This window comes from Salvelinus alpinus, chromosome 12, assembly GCF_045679555.1.
Source record: "Salvelinus alpinus chromosome 12, SLU_Salpinus.1, whole genome shotgun sequence".
In the NCBI taxonomy this organism is placed as follows: Eukaryota; Metazoa; Chordata; class Actinopteri; order Salmoniformes; family Salmonidae; genus Salvelinus; species Salvelinus alpinus.
In genome coordinates, this window is record NC_092097.1 from 13,274,316 (window position 1) to 13,296,713 (window position 22,398).

General features: G+C 42.7%; 1 protein-coding gene across 2 annotated transcripts in view; it reads left to right on the forward strand.

Moving 5' to 3' along the window:
• The first annotated feature begins 1,774 nt into the window (after positions 1-1,774).
• The window catches only part of LOC139535563 (protein SHQ1 homolog), a 61,198-nt gene continuing 40,574 nt past the window's right edge, over positions 1,775-22,398 (forward strand). Inside the window, exons 1-10 of one of the 2 annotated variants that reach the window (XM_071335082.1) lie at positions 1,830-1,931; positions 3,084-3,126; positions 3,569-3,755; positions 3,959-4,023; positions 5,667-5,789; positions 6,793-6,956; positions 7,194-7,306; positions 7,443-7,540; positions 15,911-16,068; positions 17,215-17,268. In XM_071335082.1, coding sequence (XP_071191183.1) covers positions 3,613-3,755; positions 3,959-4,023; positions 5,667-5,789; positions 6,793-6,956; positions 7,194-7,306; positions 7,443-7,540; positions 15,911-16,068; positions 17,215-17,268 — 918 coding nt within the window. In that variant the 5' untranslated portion in view covers positions 1,830-1,931; positions 3,084-3,126; positions 3,569-3,612. Of the gene's footprint in view, positions 1,932-3,083; positions 3,127-3,568; positions 3,756-3,958; positions 4,024-5,666; positions 5,790-6,792; positions 6,957-7,193; positions 7,307-7,442; positions 7,541-15,910; positions 16,069-17,214; positions 17,269-22,398 lie in introns of both variants that reach the window. The other variant, XM_071335081.1, reaches the window with a different exon arrangement.

Genomic DNA, 22,398 nt, shown 5'->3' on the forward strand with positions numbered 1-22,398 from the left:
GGCTTTCGACTCTGTCAATCACCATATTCTTATCGGCAGACTCAGTAGCCTCGGTTTTTCTAATGACTGCCTTGCCTGGTTCACCAACTACTTTGCAGACAGAGTTCAGTGTGTCAAATCGGAGGGCATGTTGTCCGGTCCTCTGGCAGTCTCTATGGGGGTACCACAGGGTTCAATTCTCGGGCCGACTCTTTTCTCTGTATACATCAATGATGTTGCTCTTGCTGCGGGCGATTCCCTGATCCACCTCTACGCAGACGACACCATTCTATATACTTCCGGCCCTTCCTTGGACACTGTGCTATCTAACCTCCAAACGAGCTTCAATGCCATACAACACTCCTTCCGTGGCCTCCAACTGCTCTTAAACGCTAGTAAAACCAAATGCATGCTTTTCAACCGTTCGCTGCCTGCACCCGCACGCCCGACTAGCATCACCACCCTGGACGGTTCCGACCTAGAATATGTGGACATCTATAAGTACCTAGGTGTCTGGGTAGACTGCAAACTCTCCTTCCAGACTCATATCAAACATCTCCAATCCAAAATCAAATCAAGAATCGGCTTTCTATTCCGCAACAAAGCCTCCTTCACTCACGCCGCCAAACTTACCCTAGTAAAACTGACTATCCTGCCGATCCTCGACTTCGGCGATGTCATCTACAAAATAGCTTCCAACACTCTACTCAGCAAACTGGATGCAGTTTATCACAGTGCCATTCGTTTTGTTACTAAAGCACCTTATACGACCCACCACTGCGACCTGTATGCCCTAGTCGGCTGGCCCTCGCTACATGTTCGTCGTCAGACCCACTGGCTCCAGGTCATCTACAAGGCTATGCTAGGTAAAGTGCCGCCTTATCTCAGTTCACTGGTCACGATGGCTACACCCACCCGCAGCACGCGCTCCAGCAGGTGTATCTCACTGATCATCCCTAAAGCTAAAACCTCATTTGGACGCCTTTCCTTCCAGTTCTCTGCTGCCTGCGACTGGAACGAATTGCAAAAATCTCTCAAGTTGGAGACTTTTATCTCCCTCAACAACTTTAAAAATCTGCTATCCGAGCAGCTAACCGATCGCTGCAGCTGTACATAGTCCATCTGTAAACTACCCACCCAATTTACCTACCTCACCCCCCATACTGCTTTTATTTATTTACTTTTCTGCTCTTTTGCACACCAGTACCAGTATCTCTTCTTGCACATGATCATCTGATGATTTATCACTCCAGTGTTAATCTGCTAAATTGTAATTATTCGATTTATTGCCTACCTCATGCCTTTTGCACACATTGTATATAGATTCTCTTTTTTCTACCATGTTATTGACTTGTTTATTGTTTACTCCATGTGTAACTCTGTGTTGTCTGTTCACACTGCTATGCTTTATCTTGGCCAGGTCGCAGTTGCAAATGAGAACTTGTTCTCAACTAGCCTACCTGGTTAAATAAAGGTGAAATAAAATGAAATAAAAAAATAAAATAAAAAAAATATAAGCACAGCATCAATGTAAACAAACTTAAACATTCACCTCTTGGAGAGAGTGATAAACTAATTACTTGTATTGACAAAGGGTCAAGATTTATGGCACCCTCTCGCTCCATTCTTGTGTGAGAGAGAATCTGCCAGGCTGAGACATTATCAGATCTGCCCTGGCGCCACAGGGTCGTAAATTACTCTGCGCATGAGCAAGCTGCAAGAGCTGTCTGGGAGGACTCTAGAAGCTCGCCCATGGCAGCGCAACAAAACACTGTCATTTCTACATTTACGTGGGGGACTTTAATTTAGAACGTTTTCGAAATTCCTTGACCCGGAAGTACATTTTTAGTGTTGCTGACGAGACGCTGATGATGATGCCACGCTAAAGTGCGTGGAGCTGTTCACATCACACAAGTTTGCCATGATGATTTCTAATGAGACGAGTTCATAAGGTAATTTCGTGTTCTTTTAAATATTTGAGTTCACTGACTGTAAATTGTTAATGCATGTTAACAGCCTACATCGCTATCTTCAGTACTGTAGAAAGCTACAGGCTAACATCTTATCTGGCCAGACATTAAATCGGCCTGCCGTTAGCTAGCTAAGTTAGCTAATTTATAACAGTATATTGAATAAACGTAGCTAGCTAACTAACTAAGCTACTCAGTCTTAAACAAACTTACCTATATACAATTCAAAGTCGTATTTGACCATTCATTTGAAATGTATTTGAAACGTTTAAGTGGGTGCTACTGTAACAGTTCAACGTGATCTTTGTAACGCGTTAGGCTACTGACAGTGTGTCAGTGGCACGTGGAGGGTAAACAACACAGTACACTTTGCTACAAAACCAACCACAAGGTGGAGTCGTTTGCCACTTTTCAAACGTGGTCTTGTCGACTCAGGCACGGAGCGCAGGTTTTTGTTCCAGCCCAGTACTGACTGTTAAAGAGGACCCTGCAGCTTATTTAGGAGGTTCTGGAGCAGCAGTTGAGACAAGTCAGTAGATCAGGTCCAAATTGGTCTGCCTGTGTAACCAGAGTGCCGCCTCTTTTACGCTGCTGCTTCTCTCTGTTTATCGTCTATGCATAGGTGCTATTACTATACCTACGTATTACCTCAATTAGCCGACTAACCGGTGCCCCCGCACATTGACTCTGTACCGGTACCACCTGTATATAGCCTCGCTACTGTTATTTTCACTGTCATTTTACTTTAAAAAAATGTGTTTATTTACCATTTTTTTTCTTTAAAATTGCACTGTTGGTTAGAGCTTGTAAGTAAGTAAGCATTTAACTGTAAGGTCTATTACACCTGTTGTGTTAAGAGCACGTGACGAACTTTTTGATATTATTTGTCAATAGAATAAAATCTCAGAGCTATAAACTCTGTTTCTTTGACAAGCAGCTTTTTCTCCTGGACCTAGAATGAGGACCATGGGCATCCTAAAATGACGTGCCGGCCTAACCTGGCATAAACCACTAAGTCAATGATTAATTATCACTAATGCACATTTCGCATGTCAGACGTAATTTACATAAACGTGAATGTTTCCAATAAACAATGAAAACACCACCTAAAATGCAGAAATCTAATACTTCTAGGCGCACAACCTGTGGCTAAAGCTGTGAACTTGATGGCACCGTGGTGAGTGCAGACAGATTGGCATAATGATGCGTTCATAACATGTGGGAATCTCTGAAAATCCTTCTTGTAAACTGGGAGCAATGAGTGGTGTAAGTTCACATGCTTTGAATTGGTTGAGAACGCTGATTGGCTAATGCCAAACAAGCTGCATCAACCATCTAAAAGTAGAGCTATCCTGCTGGTAAACAAATTGTAGTGTTCATAAACCAAATTAATAGGTAAAAAAATGAACGTTTTTTTTAACTGCAGAAAATGCTGTTATTGAGGTAATTTCCTTAGTATGTGACATCAGAGTTCAGCATGTGGGAGAACTTGTAGCTCAGAGATGATAGCTTAGTGATGATAGACGAGCTTCACACTAGTAATTACCAGTGAATTTTTCCCTGTCGTATTCTGGTATTTACCACTGGTATCTAATCAAACTCCCCCACTACTTCCACAGCTCTCAGACCCCTGTAGATCCACACCTGCTGTGTTCTGTTCATCATGATAACTCCAGCGTTTGAGTTGAGCCAGGACCCATCTTTCCTAATCCTGACCATCCGTGTGCCCTACACGAGAACATCAGAGTTTGATCTCTACATCGATGGAGATGATTTCAAATTCTATGCCAAGCCTTACTTCCTCAGGTGAATTTTTGTGCTACCATTATTGAAGTCACTTCGTTTGTTTTTTTAGAACATTTAATTTTATATATATTTAAAAAAATATATATATATATACATATGTAGTAATTAAATGCACACAGTTACACCATGATATGCTGTAATTATGTCAACAGGCTGATAGGCTACCTTCTTGTTTAGTTCTAACACTTGTATCTCTTATCAAGACTGACCTTACCTGGAAAGATAGTGGAGGATGGGAGAGAAAAGGCCACTTTCGACATTGTTAAAGGTAATGTTTGGTTTGTTCATGTTTTTATTGATAAGGAATCATTCATTAGTCGTTTTGCTGTGGGCTCTTTGCATTTTGGAATGTATGCGTGTGGTTGAAAGATAATGCAGGCTTTCATATTCTGATGAAAACAGACCCCCTAATGCATTGTTGATAGTGCATTATTGACCCGTGTGACCCTATCTTTGTCAGTGCGTGTGTCCTCTTGACCTCCCAGTAATCAAATCAGCATTACCTGTTGTTAGGAGGAGCCTCTCACCAGACTCCACAGTGTGTGGTTAGTACTACAGCTAGCCAGAGAGTAGCAGGACCCTGAGTGATGGGGCTGATAGCAGAGTCAGTGGGATTGATCCCTGGTGCCTCTTTAGCACTCACTACAGAGACGGCCACACAGACTTAATTACTGGTTATGCTATTAGATATGGAGGGCCATTTGACCCGTCTGTGATGTAATGAATGCCTCCTGCAGCCCTACTTTTATTTCTGCTCATTTCTAGTGACACTTGGCCTTTTTTGTTTTGTTCATGTATTTATTCTATTTACCAACTCATTCTCATGAGGCTACTTTGATTCAAAGCAATTTATTTTCAGTTAGGAGTGGAATACTCGGATCATTCTTTTAATGAATTTAATTTCCAATTATCCCTCTTGATTATGTTGGGTTGGTGAAGCGTTAGCTTTATGCACGCTGACACATCATTGGCCCTCGGATCAGCGACGCCCTGTTTGACATACTGTGTCTAAATAAGCCACTAACTGCTGCAAATTTAGCTTCTCTAATGGGAGTCCCGGTTTATACTCTCAATTAGAAATGATTACGATGCATCTTTTTTGTGCTGGGAAATATAGCCAAAATATCATATCACCATATTTGTCTCATGTATCGCGGTATTTGACACTATTTAATGCTTCTGAATAATACAAGTTAGAAATATGTTTTATTAGTAGTGCATGACCCTTGAATGGCAACAAATACATTTTATGGGCTTTCTCCATTCTGATTTGTTTTATACACATTCAAGTAGTACCATTTGGAAAGATTTGTATATTTGTCCAGCACTGTGTCAACATATCGTTATTGACGGTATTGTAAAAATCCATATACCAGTTTTTGCGATATATCAGCCAGCCCTACTGCCTTTGGACTCTCCAAGGCAGCCTCCTCTTAAGGGGCCCATAGCCAAGGCAATTAGCCAACTAGCATAAAGCATTTTTAAGTTAAATACTCCAACAAAGTGTTGAAAGTTTTATGAGGTCTTTAAAAGGGATTAAGACTAGGAAATTATCTCCTTGGCTAGAGGTGGAATGGTCATATATTTTATAGGTTTTGTAGTTTTTCTCTTTTAATTGCTGTCTTGAGAGAAGTAAACCTCTGCTTTTGACTGAATACGTGTCTGCAGAGACAGTCATGCATTTATCGTGAACATTTATTGTACTACATGTGAAGAGCCATGTCTACTTGATGAAAAATGCTCCAGGACTGTTTAAAGGCAGACAATGCTATCCGATTTGCTTCCACATTGTTTACGTCTCTACACTTTGTACAGCTACACATTCAGTTGTTGCATTTCTCAAACCGCAGATCTCTGCTGCAGTGCTGCCAATTGTTTCACCTGCTCCCTGATGTTCTCTCTGTGTCCCAGGTCTTTTTACCCTGTGCGTCCCCAAGGAGACAGCAGGGGAACACTTTGAAGGGCTCCAGATGCTGACTAGTCTCCTGGCTCCCAAAGGCTCCCGCTCAGCCAAGCCTCTGGTGGAAGACATGGGTATGTTGAAGTGTCATAACATTTACATTGTAGTCATTTAGCAGAAGCTCTTATCCAAAGCGACTTGCAATTAGTGCATTCATCTTAAGATGCCTAGGTGAGACAACCACATATCACAGTCTTAGCAAGTACATTTTCCCTCAAGTAGATGCCAGCAAAGTCAGTGCTAGTAGGAAAATATATATATGTGTGTGTGGACACCTGCTCGTCTTACATCTCATTCCAAAATCATTATATGGAGTTGGTCCCCCCTTTGCTGCTATAACAGCCTCCAATCTTCTGGGAATGCTAGGTGTTGGAACATTGCTGCGGGGACTTGCTTCCATTTAACCATGAGCATTAGTGAGGTTGGGCACTGTTGATGGGCGATTAGGTCTGGCTCGCAGTCAGCGTTCCAATTCATCCCAAAAGTAATAGTCAGGGCTCTACTCAGGCCAGTGAAGTTCTTCCACACCGTTTTCGACAAACCGTTTCTGTATGGACCTTGCTTTGTGCACGGTGGCATTGTCAAGCTGAAACAGGAAAGGGCCTTCTCCAAACTGTTGGCACAAAGTTGGAAGCAAAGAATCGTCTAGAATGTCATTGTATGCTGTAGCGTTAATATTCCCCTTCACTGGAACTAAGAGGCCTAGCCAAACCATGAAAAACAGCCACAGAACATTATTCCTCCTCCACCAAACTTTAGTTGGCACAATGCATTGGGGCAGGTAGCGTTCTCCTGGCATCTGCCAAATCCAGATTAGTCTGTCGGACTGCCAGATGGTGAATCTTGATTCATCACTCCAGAGAAGGCGTTTCCACTGCTCCAGAGTCTAGTATATTGCTGGAAGACATATTGATGTTCATGTTAAGCTCACATCTATATCTCCCAAACGAAACCACTGGAGTAAGGACTGAGAACAGAAAAACAAACACTGGATTTTGTCATCGGCGATGTTGTAATACGATTTGGCTGAATGGTTTTGTTTCTCATTAAGACATTGATGCTTTCTTTACATTACAGAAGCGTGCAGTGGTATTATGGATGGTGAGGAAGAGGATGACGAAGAGGAGTTTGACTGGCAGGTTGAGCAGGAGGTGTACATGGACGCCTCAGAGGAGCAGCTGAAGGAACTGCAGAAGTATGGCTTTGGGAGTCAGAGGTCCGGAGTGTTCACTCGACTGCAGGTAAGGTCATTCATTGGCTTTGGCAGTACTGCACAGAGTCACTCTGTGCTTCTTGAAGATGGTGACTAGAAATTAGTAGTGGAATGGTATCCTTTGAAAGCATTGCTAGGTTTTATAATGCGATTGGTATCGTTCACATAAGTAGGGCCAGGAGTTCTTCCTGACCATATGACCTGACCAGGAAAACATAACATCAAGTACAGCATGTGACGATCTAATGGAGTATTGTCCAATCAGGAGGAGCTGAGTGATGTCATCGACATCCGAAACCCAGATGGAACCACAGCGTCAGAGAGGAGAAGGAAACGACTGGACGCTGAGACGTCCATATTCTGCCCTGACCATTACCTGTGAGTTATCCAGAGAATAGTACCCCCTAATTAAATCATTGTTCAACATTAACAAATGCACAGATGATGTCACAGATTTATTGCATCGTGCTCTATCACTTTCATTGTTATGACACTGAGCTGTTTGTGTCTGTAGTGCTGACCTGTTTGAAGACGAAGAGATCCAGGGTCTGCTGAAGTTCCGCCCTTGGTGGTCTGATCTGTGCCCAGACTCCATCCGGCAGGGAGAGGCAGGTGAGCTGGAGTCCTCCCTATCTAATCCATCACTACCACACATGCAGGGATAGTTAATCTTCAAATCATGTACTAAAATCTGACATTAAGTTGCTCTTATATCTGTTAAATGATGCTGTATTTCATGTAGTAGCATTGTAGTACAGGGTAATGATAACCTGTAGTTTAAGCTCAGATCACACAAAGAGCAGTAAGAGATTTCCACCAGCAGGTGGTGTATAAATACTGACAACGAAAAATGAACTTAACTTTGGTGTCAAACAAGTGACCCCCAGAAAAACCCATTTGTGTTCATGTTTAAATAATTACTGTTTTAACATGTGTATATATATCCAGTATTGTTGAGTTGTTTTGTTGAGTGCTGTCAGTTGTGAGTTTGTGGCATTAGTTTAACATTTCACTGGATTGAGTTTGACATTACGCCTACGGTGTTAGTTCTGTAATGGTCATTTGGAAATGCATCCCTGTGGTATTGCTTAATTTGGTTGCCTTTGTTTATAGAACATATTCTGTCTAGATCATCATTTCAGTTATCTCTTAGGGCTTTCCTTAAAATGCAGAATTTAACCCAATTGCCCATTTCTCCTAGCCACCCCCCCATCCAGACTTGTATCGCCATTACCTCACTCTCCCACAAATCCTATTTCTCTTATTTATCTCTTATCAATCCATGACATAAGAAATCAATGAGTCATTTAAAAGGTGTGATCCACGGCTGGCTGGGCCCTTCAGGTTTGTTTTCCTCTCTTCTCTCTCAGATGAGAGCGATAAGGGCTTATGGAACAATTCAATTGTGCCATCCAGCTCTCCTAACAGCCTGCTAATTCCTCTGCTCCCACCGCCTCAACGAACACATGGCTCGTAGCCACAGCTTATGTTAGTACAGGATGTCGTACTGTACGCTCAGGAAAGGATTTAGATGAAACATTATCACAGGAGGATATGCTGGGTTGACAGTGCCAGGATCCCCGTCTCTGCCTAGCACAGGAGAGATCGCACACAGCCATCAGTCAATACTACGCGGCACTCATACACGGCCCATTAGCCGTAGGCAGGAGGAATCCAGCATTAAGTTTTCCTGCAACTCTGTGAACTCCCCTTTCTCATTCTGTATTCTGAGCACTCGGCTGGAGCCCCGGCGCAGATAAAGGGGACAAATTTAAACTAATGACTTAACTGACAGCTGGATGCACGTTAGCCTTCCCCTACCTGTTGGAAGAGTATTGGTCAGCAAATGTAGCCGTTCGTAGTAAAATCATGATAGCATGCTTATGATTTTAATATATTTTATATATATATACCATCAAAAGTTTGGACACACCTACTCTTTCAAGGGGTTTAATTTATTGTTACTATTTTCTACAGTGTAGAATAATAGTGAAGACATCAACTATGAAATAACACATATGGAATCATGCAGTAACCAAAAAAGTGTTAAAAAAATCAAAATATATTTGAGATTTGAGATTCTTCAAAGTAGCCACCCTTTGCCTTGATGACCACTTTGCACACTCTTGGCATTCTCTCAACCAGCTTCATGAGGTGTCACCTGGAATGCATTTCAATTAACAGGTGTGACCTGTTAATTTGTGGAATTTCTTTCCTTAAAAACTTCTTATGGCTGCAATCCCGTTAACGGGATGCTATGACAACAGCCAGTGAAAGTGCAGGGCGCCAAATTCAAACAACAGAAATCTCATAATTAAAATTACTCAAACATACATGTATCTTATACCATTTTAAAGGTAATCTTGTTGTTAATCCCACCACAGTGTCCGATTTCAAAAAGGCTTTACAGCGAAAGCACCACAAACGATTATGTTAGGTCACCGAAAAATCACAGAAAAACAGTCATTTTTCCAGCCAAAGACAGGAGTCAACAAAAGCAGAAATAGAGATAAAATTAATCACTAACCTTTGATGATCTTCATCAGATGACACTCATAGGACTTCATGTTACACAATACATATGTTTTGTTCGATAAAGCTCCTATTTATATCCAAAAACCTCAGTTTACATTGGCGACATGTTCAGAAATGCCTCCAAAATATCCGGAGAAATTGCAGAGAGCCACGTCAAATAACATAAATACTCATCATAAACTTTGATGAAAGATACATGTTTTACATAGAATTAAAGATACACTTGTTCTTAATGCAACCACTTTGTCAGATTTCAAAAAGCTTTACGGCAAAAGCACAATATTCAATAATCTGAGAACAGCGTTCAGCAACAAAAGGAAGCCATACAGTTACCCGCCAAATTGTGCAGTCAACAAAACTCATAAAAAGCATTATAAATCTTCACTTACCTTTGCTGATCTTCGTCGGAATGCACTCCCAGGACTCCCACTTCCACAATAAATGTTCGTTTTGTTCGGTAATGTCCATCATTTATGTCCAAATAGCTATTTTTGTTAGCGTGTTTGGTAAACAAATCCAAAGTCAGGAAGCGCGTTCACTAAAAGCAGACGAAATGTCCAATTTCCGTAACAGTCAGCAGAAACATGTCAAACGATGTGTTGAATCAATCTTTAGAATGTTTTTAACATAAATCTTCAATAAAGTTCCAACCGGAGAATTACATTGACTTCAGATGTGCGATGGAACAGAGCTCCCTCTCATGTGAACGCGCATGGCCAGGTCATGGTAGACCTGACTATTTCCTGTCTCCTTCGGCCCCAATTCACAGTAGAGGCATCAGACAAGGTTCTGCAGACTGTTGACATCGAGGGGAAGCCGTAGGAAGTGCAAACTCATCCATATCCCACTGGGTGTTCAATAGGGGCTGTGTTGAAAATCGACCAACCTCAGAATTCCCACTTCCTGTTAAGATTTTTTCTCAGGTTTTTGCCTGCCATATGAGTTCTGTTATACTCACAGACATCATTCAAACAGTTTCAGAAACTTCAGAGTGTTTTCTATCCAATACGAATAATAATATGCATATATTAGCAACTGGGACTGAGGAGCAGGCAGTTTACTATGGGCACCTCTGTGCACCTTTCATCCAAGCTACTCAATACTGCCCCTGCAGCCATAAGAAGTTAATGCGTTTGAGCCAATCAGTTGTGTTGTGACAAGGTAGGGGTGGTATACAGAAGATAGCCCTATTTGGTAAAAGAACATTTCCATATTATGGCAAGAACAGCTCAAATAAGCAAAGAGAAACAACAGTCAATCATTATTTTAAGACATGAAGGTCAGTCAATCTGGAACATTTCAAGAACTTTGATCGTTTCTTCAGGTGCAGTCGCAAAAACCATCAAGCGCTATGATGAAACAGGCTCTCATGAGGACCGCCACAGGAAAGGAAGACCCAGAGTTACCTCTACTGCAGAGGATAAGTTCATTGGAGTTACCAGCCTCAGAAATTGCAGCCCATATAAATGCTTCAGAGTTCAAGTAACAGACACATCTCAACATCAACTGTTCAGAGGAGACTGTGATTCAGGCCTTCATGCTCGAATTGCTGCAAAGAAACCACTACTAAAGGACACCAATTAGAAGAAGAGACTTGCTTGGTCCTAGAAATACGAGCAATGGACATTAGACCAGTGGAAATCTGTCCTTTGGTCTGAGGAGTCCAAATTTGACATTTTTGGTTTCAACCGCTGTGTCTTTGGGAGACGCAGAGTAGGTGAACGGATTATCTCTGCGTGTGTGGTTCCCACTGTGAAGCCTGGAGGAGGAGGTGTGATGGTGTGGGGGTGCTTTGCTTGTGACACTGTCAGTGATTTATTTAGAATACAAGGCACAAAATATCCTATATCTATAGACTCCTTTCTGAGAAAGGAGGCTCCTCCTTTACTCCTTTGAAAATAATCTGGGAAAAGGACCTTGGTCTGACTATCAGTGATGAGTTATGGGCGGAGGTTTGCGACAGGGTATACTGCTCCTCTACTAATGTAAAAATGAAAGAATCGAATTACAAATTTTTGTACAAATTTTATTACACTCCCTTGAGACTCCATAAAATGAAAACAGACATTTCTCCTAACTGTAAAAGATGTACCTCTGAAAGTGGAACCTATATGCATGTATTTTGGAGCTGTAGAGAGATTGCCAGATTTTGGCAATCTATACATACTGCTGCACAGAAAATACTAGATGTACAGTTTGATATGACCCCGTGTCTCTATCTTCTTAATGCCCAGCAGGACTTTGTTCTTGATCCTGACAGAGAAAATTTGCTCATGACCATTACATACTTTGCTAAGAAATGTATCCTTCTATTGTGGGCCTCTAGTACCTCTCCTACATTTAAAATGTGGATTGACCAGATTGTTGACTTTCTCCCTCTTGAAAAGCTCACTTATGACCTCCACAAGAGACAGCCCAAGTTTGATAGACTCTGGTCTCCACTACTCCACTATATCTCAAATTGGACAGAGTGAATGGGGGGATCGGGGAGGTGAGCAGATGCGTGTTGTGTAAGGTGCTGTAAAATCTAAAAACTAATCATTGGCTCGTCATCTCAGCTAAGGCTGGAAATAGCAAATAAGAACCTTGATAGTGCTGCTGCAAGTTCTACATTTTAAATTTTGTTATAATTATTATTTGTGTGTATGTGTGTATGTATGTATATGTAGGTATGTATATATATATATATATATATAACATTTTTTTATTTTTTATTATTATTATTATTATTATTTTTTTTAAGTCTGTCACATCTGTGAATGTGGAATGTGTTTGGTTGGTTGTTTGAAAACTTAATAAAACTTTAAATTGAAAAAAAGAATGCAAGGCACACTTAACCAGCATGGCTACCACAGAATTCTGCAGCGATACACCATCCCATCTGGTTTGCGCTTAGTGGGACTATCATTTGTTTCATCAGGACAATGACCCAAACACACCTCCAGGCTGTGTAAGGCCTATTTGATCAAGAAGGAGAGGGATTGAGTGCTGCATCCAATCACCCAACCTCAATCCAATTGAAATGGTTTGGGATGAGTTGGAACGCAGAGTAAAGGAAAAGCAGCCAACAAGTGCTCAGCATATGTGGGAACTCCTTCAAGGCTGTTGGAAAAGCATTCCTCATGAAGCTGGTTGAGAGAATGCTAAGAGTGTGCAAAGCTGTCAAGGCAAGCGGTGGCTACTTTGAAGAATCTAAAATGTAAATTTTTTATTTAAACACTTTTGGTTACAACATGATTCCATATGTGTTAATAGTTTTGTACAATGTAGAAAATAGTCAAAATTAAGAACCGTTTGAATGAGTAGGTGTGTCCAAACATTTGCTGTATATAATGTGGGGAAGCAAAATTCTTATGCTTCCAAATTTTGGCCTCTCTTTTTTTTTTTTTTTTTTGCCACTACTAATATCTCTAAGACAGAGATATACAGTATATGTCAGCTGACAGATGGGTATAGACACTAGTGGTAATTAAGTAGAAACCTCACCTTGGACCTTTGTGCCCCCTCTCTGTTCCCCGGGTCGAGGCCAGAGCACTGACAGGCCACAGCTGTCCACTGTGTCCACATGAATTGAGTCGGCGGTGTTAATCCAACATGACAGCCCTGTCTCTACCTGCAGCTCTTCTTATGGCTGGTTTGACATGCCAGCGGCAGTCTGTGATTCATCACTACATTCGTTGCATTGACTCGCAGGTTCTTTCACGTCAGAAAATGTCAATCTTAAACAGTTACGCTTTATTATTGAGTGTTGATATTTGAATCGAAGGCAATCAATGTAAGCTGTATTTACGTTGCCCCACGCGCATTGTTCTGTACTACCAAGGTCATACGTCAGAAGCCTCTGAGTGAAGTAGAGTTGTAGGTAATTTCCAGCCTCGTGCACCATTAGCAGAGGTATATTTGCTCCATGTCACTGGTGCCATCTGTACCTGGGGTAGGGCCATCTATGGGGGCAGACTGCTCAGAAGACTGGAGGAACTAAGTGACAAATGAATCTCCATTCATCTGACCCCCTCCCCCACACACACACACACACTCGATTGGCTAGGATCAAAGCTGAGATCAGTGAGTGCCTTTCAGATTGTCCCATTAGATCTTCTAATCTCATCCAGATGTCTCTTGGATGAATGGAGCGCTGCGGCTGCATTATGCAGGCCTAGTTAGCTTGTTATTGACAGTTTAATGGTCAGCAGTAATCCCATGTTCATCCTGTTTTAAAATGTATTTTTAGATCCATTACATGTGGACAAAAACAGGAGTTACAGCAACTGATGCCCTCGCTAGATGTCACTGAATGACAGCGCGTGTATACACTTTTTGGAAAATCTTGATAAGTGCTGGACTGCTGTTCTAATAAAGAAACAAAGGAACCTGTGTGCAAGCAGTCCTATCACTTTTCCCTGATCCCCAATGCAAATAGTCTGGGTAGTCATTTGATTAGCTGTTCAGGGGTCTTATGGCTTTGGAGGTAGAAGCTGTTAAGAAGCCTTTTGGACTTAGACTTGGCGCTCCGGTACTGCTTGCCGTGCGGTAGCAGAGAGAACAGTCTATGACGATGGTGGCTGGAGTATTTGACAATTTTTAGGGCCTTCCTCTGACACACCGCCTGGTATAGAGGTCCAGGATGGCAAGAAGCTTGGCCCCAGTGATGTACTGGACCGTACAAGATTTTGGAATATTGCTGCAGGGACTTGCTTCCATTCAGCCACGAGCATTAGTGAGGTCAGGCACTGATGTTGAGTGATTAGGCCTGGCTGTCAGTCGACATTCCAATTCATCCCAAAGGTGTTCGACGGGATTGAGGTCAAGGCTCTGTGCAGGCCAGTCAAGTTCTTCCACACCGATCTCGACAAACCATTTCTGTATGGACCTCTCTTTGCACGGGGGCATTGTCATGCTGAAAAAGGACAGGGCCTTCCCCAAACTGTTGCCGCAAAGTTGGAAGCACAGAATCGTCTAGAATGTCATTGTATGCTGCTGCGTTAATTCCCTTCACTGGAACTAATGGTCCAACCCCTAACCATGAAAATCAGCCCCAGACCATTATTCCTCCACCACCAAACTTTACAGTTGGCACTACCATATGCCTTAAGGCATGTAGCGTTCTCCTGGCATCCGCCAAACCCAGATTCGTCCGTCGGCTTGCCAGATGGTGAAGCGTGATTCATCACTGCTCCAGACTCCAATTGCGGCAAGCGTTCTACCACTCCAGCCGGCGCTTGGCATCGCGCATGGTGATCTGAGGCTTGTGTGCAACTGCTCGACCATGGTAGTGAGTGTTTTAACTGAGGACAGATGATTCTTACGCGCTTCAGCACTTGGCGGTCCTGTTCTGTGCGCTTGACGAACTGACTTGTTGGAAGGGTGGCATGCTATGAGGGTGCCACGTAAGGGCATTCTACTGCCAATGTTTGTTTATGGAGATTGCATGGCTGTGTGCTCAATTTTATACATGTTGCTGAAATAGTGGTGTCCACATACTTTTTCATATATAGTGTATGTCTGCTGCAGAGGGACAAAGGGGAGCCATGAGAAAACAAGTTTTGATCAGTCCTGGAAAACAAATTGGCTCCCTATTTACAAAGATGGAGAACAAGCTATAATAGAAAAATCCTTGAGTTTTTGTGCTTGTATAGCCAACTAGCGCAAAAAGATTATTGCGACATTTTCAAAACAATACGATATATCTTTAAAAGTAATATCCTGATATTTAACCCCCCCCCTCCCCTTCTCAATAGCCTGTGTGTTTCCTACACTCGGCAGACTGCTGGATGTAGGCTAGTGGGGCGCTGAGTTTCTCCCCAGCGTCCTGGCTGATCTCCCGGGGAGGTGCGGTAAGGGGGAGGTGTGCGTGTGTGCTCCGCTTGGCTAGGCTGGGTTGCTGCAGCTGCACTGGCAAGGGAATTGGGGTACCGTCTGCAGGGATCTAAGCCCTGATGTAATGGAGCAGGAATCCAGTTCCCAGCAGAGCCAAGAGGATCATTTGAAACTGCTGCTCTAGTGTGTGCACACACAGTCAAGCCCACACACTCAGGGGCTCAGTATAGGGGCTGTCCTCGATAGGCAAAGGGAAGGATTGCTTTCAGCTGTTCCATAAGCTGCAGAGAAAGTGCTTACTTGGAATCTGTTCTTGCAGACCTTAAGCTTTGTTTTCAGCACTGAACGTTGCACATAAAACTTTACCAATTGAGTTTGGGTCGAGGCTACCTTGATCACTAACTGAGGAAGAAACTCAGGGACTTTGATTATTTTCAAAAGAACTGATAACCTAGTGTTTTCCTCACAATTCAAGCCATGGGCCATCTCTGCAACATAATAGAAATAATGGATCCCTCTTTTGCTTCATAGTAGAATATGTGCATGAACTGTTAGAAATGAATGTGTTTTCAGGCATGATTAGGCCTATGTAAAACCCAGTGAGTCTATGGGTGGAATGTTGTTTTCCAGCGGTGTCCTTCACTGATGATGAGAAGGAGCAGCTAAGAAAGTTTACCAACCATTCCTACATCCTGGACAAGAAGTCCCGTTTCCAGGTGTGGCTCAGCCTGGTGGACATCATCCTGACATACTGCTACGAATTGCGCACTACAGAGGGAGAGCACAACGTGAGTTAGCGACCGTCAGTTAGCCTCTACATCTCCCTCCAGGTCAAAGCTTTAACATGGACTTACCAAGTTCCTATAGGGATCTTGAGTTTTTTTTAAATGTTGTCTTACTGTCACTAACCCGTAATACATGGAACTCCCAGTCTGTTGTTGCACAGATGGAAATAGATGTTTCAGTGATAATGCCCAAGAAGCTGTTGTTTTGGAGGATGTATTGGCATGAGTGTTGTTCCCAAACCGTACCAATATATCCTCCAAACACCTCCTTTGAGGACATAATCACTTTCCCACAACCGGTTACCAACATATTCAAATAATGATAGACATGCTTTTATTAAAAAAATGTTTTCATGATGAATTAATTAATTATATTTCATCCTTCCACGAGATCTAGTCCCGACACAAATCTACGGTTGCTACCCAAGCTGCCTATCGGTTAGGTTGCCAGAGACGCGACCCAGTCTTAGTCTTTTTGTTCTATATCTATGGGCTCGACCCAGCTGCTCGTTCTAAAATAGATTATAGACTGGGTCGTTTGAACCCTGAATATCAGACCGTATACCACAGATATGACAAAAAATACATTTTACTGCTCTAATGACGTTGGTAACCAGTTTATAATAGCAATCAGGCACCTCAGGGGTTTGTGGTGTGTATGTAGCCAATATACCACGGCTAAGGGCTGTATCCAGGCACTCCACGTCGCGTCGTGGTATATTGGCCATATACCACACCCCATTGTGCCCTATTGCTTAAATAAAGGTCTATTATGGGAGATGGTGAGGTTAGACCATGGTCACACATTCATGTGTTTATATACATCATTGGGTCAGATCCGGAGCTGTAGTTCGTAGTACTGCCGTAAACACATACTTTAGACAGCAACCTGTGAAGTCATCTGTGAACGTTCTATGTACATCTGGTGTGTTACGGCCTTATACTCCTTAGAGATTCTGGAGCAGTCTGCTTTTCCAGAGATCGTGTTGTAAGGTATCTATAATGGACACTAGGGACGGAGTGTTAAAGAGTGTGGCCTGAGTTTTGCCTGTTATTGGTATCATTGCTTTCTCATGTGTTGTAGGCCCACCTTGATTCTCTAAAGCGCGTGTAGAAGTTGACCTCTGTCCTCTCATTATATGACTGCAGGTTGAATCACCGTGGACCATCAGAAAACTCAGTGGGACTCTCTGCTGGCTTGAGGTAAGTAATGGGGAGGCAGTCCCTATTTAAGTCAATTAAAGTCAAATTATCATGGAATAATAAATCCCTTAGTATGACCTTGGGCACGGCTTCCCTATTCTGGCTATTTTCAGCTTCTGGCCCCATCTTGAGCTAAAGGCTTTTATTGATCTAAATGTGTCTGCTCCAGCCGCTGACGGAGGAAAGCTCTCAACCAGCCCTAGGAAATTACCATTTGATTGAGTTTGCTGCAGCTGGGTAGAGAGCTTGTATAAAAAAATATATATATAAACACAACATGTAAAATGTTGGTCCATGTTTTATGAGCTGAAATAGGAAAATCCCAGAAACTGTTAGTGAGAATTTCTCCTTTGCCAAGATAATCCATCCACCTGACAGGTGAACAGCATGATCATTACACAGGCGCACCTTGTGCTGGGGACAATAAAAGGCCACTTTAAAATATGCCTATTTGTCACACGACACAATGCCACAGATGTCTCAAGTTTTGAGGGAGCGTGCAATTGGCATGCTGACTGAAGGAATGTCCACCAGAGCTGTTGCCAGATCATTTAATGTTCATTTCTCTACCATAAACTGCCTCTAAATTCATTTTAGAGAATTTGGCAGTACATCCAACCAGCCTCACAACTACAGACCACATCTGGCTTCTTCACCTGCAGTATTGGTAGTGTGGGGTGCTGAGGAGTATTTCTGTCTGTAATAAAGCCCTTTTGGGGGATAACCAAATTATGATTGGCTGGGCCTGGCTCTGCAGTGGGGGGTGGCTGGCAGCCAGCCAAGTGGGTGGGCCTATGCCCACCCATGGCTGCACCCCTGCCCAGTCATGTGAAATCCATAGATTATGGCCTAATTTATTTACATTATCTGATTTCCTTATATGAACTGTAACTCAGTAGCATCTTTGAAATTGTTGCATGTTGTGTTTATATTTTCAGTGTGTAATAGATATAGATATATATATATTACATACACCACAGTACCAGTCAAAAGTTCGGACACACCTACTCATTCAAGGGTTTTTCTATATTTGTACTGTTCTCTTCATTGTAGAATAATAGTGAAGACATCAAACTATGAATTAACACATATGGAATCATGTAGTAACCAAAAATAAAAATATATTTTACATTTTAGATTCTTCAAAGTAGCCACCCTTTGCCTTGACAGCTTTGCACACTCTTGGTATTCTTTCAACCACCTTCGTGAGGTAGTCTGCAATGCATTTCAATTAACAGGTGTGTCTTGTTAAAAGTTCATTTGTGGATTTTTCTTTCCTACTTCATGCATTTGAGCCAATCAGTTGTGTTGTGACACGGTAGGGGTGGCAAACAGAAGATAGTATGGACTTGGTCTTTTACCAAATAGGGCTATGGCAAGAACAGCTCAAATAAGCAAAGGGAAACGAATATAAGACACGAAAGTCTGTCAATCCGGAACATTTCAAGAACTTTGAAAGATTCTTCAGGTGCAGTCGCAAAAACCATCAAGCGCTATGAAGAAACAGGAAAGGAAGACCCAGAGTTACCTCTACTGCAGAGGATAAGTTCATTGGAGTTACCAGCCTCAGAAATTGCAGTCCAAATAAATGGGACTATCATTTGTTTCTCAACAGAACAATGACTAAACACACCTCCAGGCTGTGTAAGGGCTATTTGTTCAAGGAGAGTGGTGGAGTGCTGCATCAGATGACCTGGCCTCCACAATCAACCGACCTCAACCCAATTGAGATGGTTAGGGATGAGTTGGACCGCAGAGTGAAGGAGAAGCAGCCATCAAGTGCTCAGATTATGTGGGAACTCTTTCAAAACTGTTGGAAAAGCATTCCATGTGAAAGCTGGTTGAGAGAATGCCAAGTGTGTGCAAAGCTGTCATCAAGGCAAAGGGTGGCTACTTTGTAGAATCTAAAATATATTTTGATTGAACACTTTTTTTGGTTACTAAATGTGTTATTTAATAGTTTTGATATCTTGATTATTCTACAATGTAGAAGATAGTAAAAGTAAAGAAAACCCCTGGAATGAGTAGGTGTCAACTTTTGACTGGTACTGTATATACAATGCATTCGGAAAGTATTCAGACCCCTTGACTTTTTCCAAGTTTTGTTACGTTACATTACGTTACTTATTCTAAAATGGATTAAATAAAAAAAAAAAATCCTCATCAAAGTGAAAATAGGTTTTTCAAAATGTTTGCAAATGTATAAAAAAAAACATTTACTTAAGTATTCAGACCCTTTGCTATGAGACTTGAAATTGAGCTCAGGTGCATCCTGTTTCCATGGATCATCCTTGAGATGTTTCTACAACTTGATTGGAGTCCACATCAAATCAAAGTTTATTTGTCACGTGCGCTGAATACAACAGGTGTAGACCTTACAGTGAAATGTTTACTTACAGGCTCTAACTAATAGTGTGGAAAAAAGGTGTGTGTGTAAGTAAGTAAAGAAATAAAACGACAGTAAAAAGACATTTGAAAATAACAGTAGCAAGGCTATATACAGACACCGGTTAGTCAGGCTTATTGAGGTAGTATGTACATGTAGGTATGGTTAAAGTGACTATGCATATATGATGAACAGAGAGTAGCAGTAGCGTAAAAAGAGGGGTTGGCGGGTGGTGGGACACAATGCAGATAGCCCGGTTAGCCAATGTGCGGGAGCACTGGTTGGTCAGGCCAATTGAGGTAGTATGTACATGAATGTATAGTTGAAGTGGCTATGCATATATGATAAACAGAGAGTAGCAGCAGCGTAAAAGAGGGGTTGGGGGGGGCACACAATGCAAATATTCCGGGTAACCATTTGGTTATCTGTTCAGGAGTCTTATTGCTTGGGGGTCAAAACTGTTGAAGCCATTTTGTCCTAGACTTGGCACTCCGGTACCGCTTGCCATGCGGTAGTAGAGAGAACAGTCTATGACTGGGGTGGCTGGTGTGTTTGACAATTTTTAAGGCCTTCCTCTGACACCGCCTGGTGTAGAGGTCCTGGATGGCAGGCAGCTTTGCCCCAGTGATTTACTGGGCCGTACGCACTACCCTCGGCCTTGCGGTCGGAGGGCCGAGCAATTGCCGTACCAGGCAGTGATGCAACCTGTCAGGATGCTCTCGATGTTGCAGCTGTCGAACCTTTTGAGGATCTCAGGACCCATGCCAAATCTTTTTAGTTTCCTGAAGGGGAATAGGCTTTGTTGTGCCCTCTTCACAACTGTCTTGGTGTGTTTGGACCATTCTAGTTTGTTGATGTGGACACCAAGGAACTTGAAGCTCTCAACCTGCTCCACTACAGCCCCGTCGATGAGAATGAGGGCGTGCTCGGTGCTCCTTTTCCTGTAGTCCACAATCATCTCCTTAGTCTTGGTTACGTTGAGAGATAGGTTATTATTCAGAGACCAGCCAGGTCTCCCTATAGGCTGTCTCGTCGTTGTCTGTGATCAGGCCTACCACTGTTGTGTCTTCTGCAAACTTAACGATGGTGTTGGAGTCGTGCCTGGCCATGCAGTCGTGGGTGAACAGGGAGCAGGAGGGGACTGAGCACGCACCCCTGGGGGGCTCCACTGTTGAGGATCAACGTGGCAGATGTGTTACTACCTACCCTCACCACCTGGGGGCGGCCCGTCAGGAAGTCCAGGATCCAGTTGCAGAGGGAGGTGTTTAGTCCCAGGTTCCTTAGCTTAGTGATGAGCTTTAGTGAGCTGTAGTCAATGAATAGCATTCTCACAGGTGTTCCTTTTGTCCAGGTGGGAAAGGGAAGTGTGGAGTGCAATGGAGATTGCATCATCTGTGGATCTGTTTGGGCGGTATGCAAATTGGAGTGGGTCTAGGGTTTCTGGGATAATGGTGTTGATGTGAGCCATTACCAGCCTTTCAAAGCACTTCATGGCTACGGACGTGAGTGCTACTGGTCTGTATACCTGTGGTATATTTAAATGATTGGACATGATTTTGTAAGTCACACAACTGCCTATATAAGGTCCCACAGTTGGCACTGCATGTCAGAGCAAAAGCCAAGTCATGAAAGAGAAGGAATTTTGCCTGGAGCTCTGAGGGAAGAGTATTTAAAAAATGAAGTTTGGAACCACCAAGACTTTTCCTAGAGCTGGCCACCCTTCCAAACTGAGCGAAGGGAGAAGGGCCTTGGTCAGGGAGGTGTCCAATAACCCGATGGTCACTCTGACAGAGCTCCAGAGTTCCTCTGGTGATGGGAGAACCTTCCAGAAGGACAACCATCTCTGCAGCACTCCGCCAATCAGGCCTTTATGGTAAAGTGTCCAGACGGATACCACTCCTCAGTAAAAGGCACATCACAGCCCGCTTGGAGTTTGCCAAAAGGCACCTAAAGGACTCAGACCATGGGAAACAAGATTCTCTGGTCTGATTGAACTATTTGGCCTCAATGACAAGAATCAACTCTGGAGGAAACCTGGGACAATCCCTATGGTGAAGCATGGTAATGGCAGCATCATGCTTTGAGGATGTTTTTCCGCGGCAGGGACTGGGAGACTAGTCAAGATCGTTGGAAAGATGAACGGAGCAAAGAACAGAGATCTTTGATGAAAACCTGCTCCAGAGCGCTCAGGACCTCAGACTCTGGGCGAAGGTTCACCTTCCAACAGGACAACAACTCTAAGCACACAGCCAAGACAACGCAGGAGTGGCTTCGGGACAAGTCTCTGAATGTCCGTGAGTGGCCCAGCCAGAGCCTGGACTTTAATACGACCGAAGATCACTGGAGAGACCTGAAAATAGCTGTGCAACGATGCTCCCCATCTAATCTGACAGAGCTTGAGAGGATCTGCAGAGAAGAATGGGAGAAACTCCACAGATACAGGTGTGCCAAGCTTGTAGCGTCATACCCAAGAAGACTCGAGGCTGTAATCGCTGCCAAAGATGCTTCAACAAAGTACTGAGTAAAGGGTCTGAATACTTATGTAAATGTAATATTTCAGTAAAAACATATTTTTTAAATACATTTGCAAAATTTTCTAAACACTTTTTGCTTTGTCATTATGGGGTGTTGTGGGTAGATTGAGGGAAAAATCGATTTAATCCATTGTAGAATAGGTCTGTAACGTAACAAAATGTGGAAAAAGTCAACGGGTATGAATTCTTTCCGAATGCACTGTATATAAA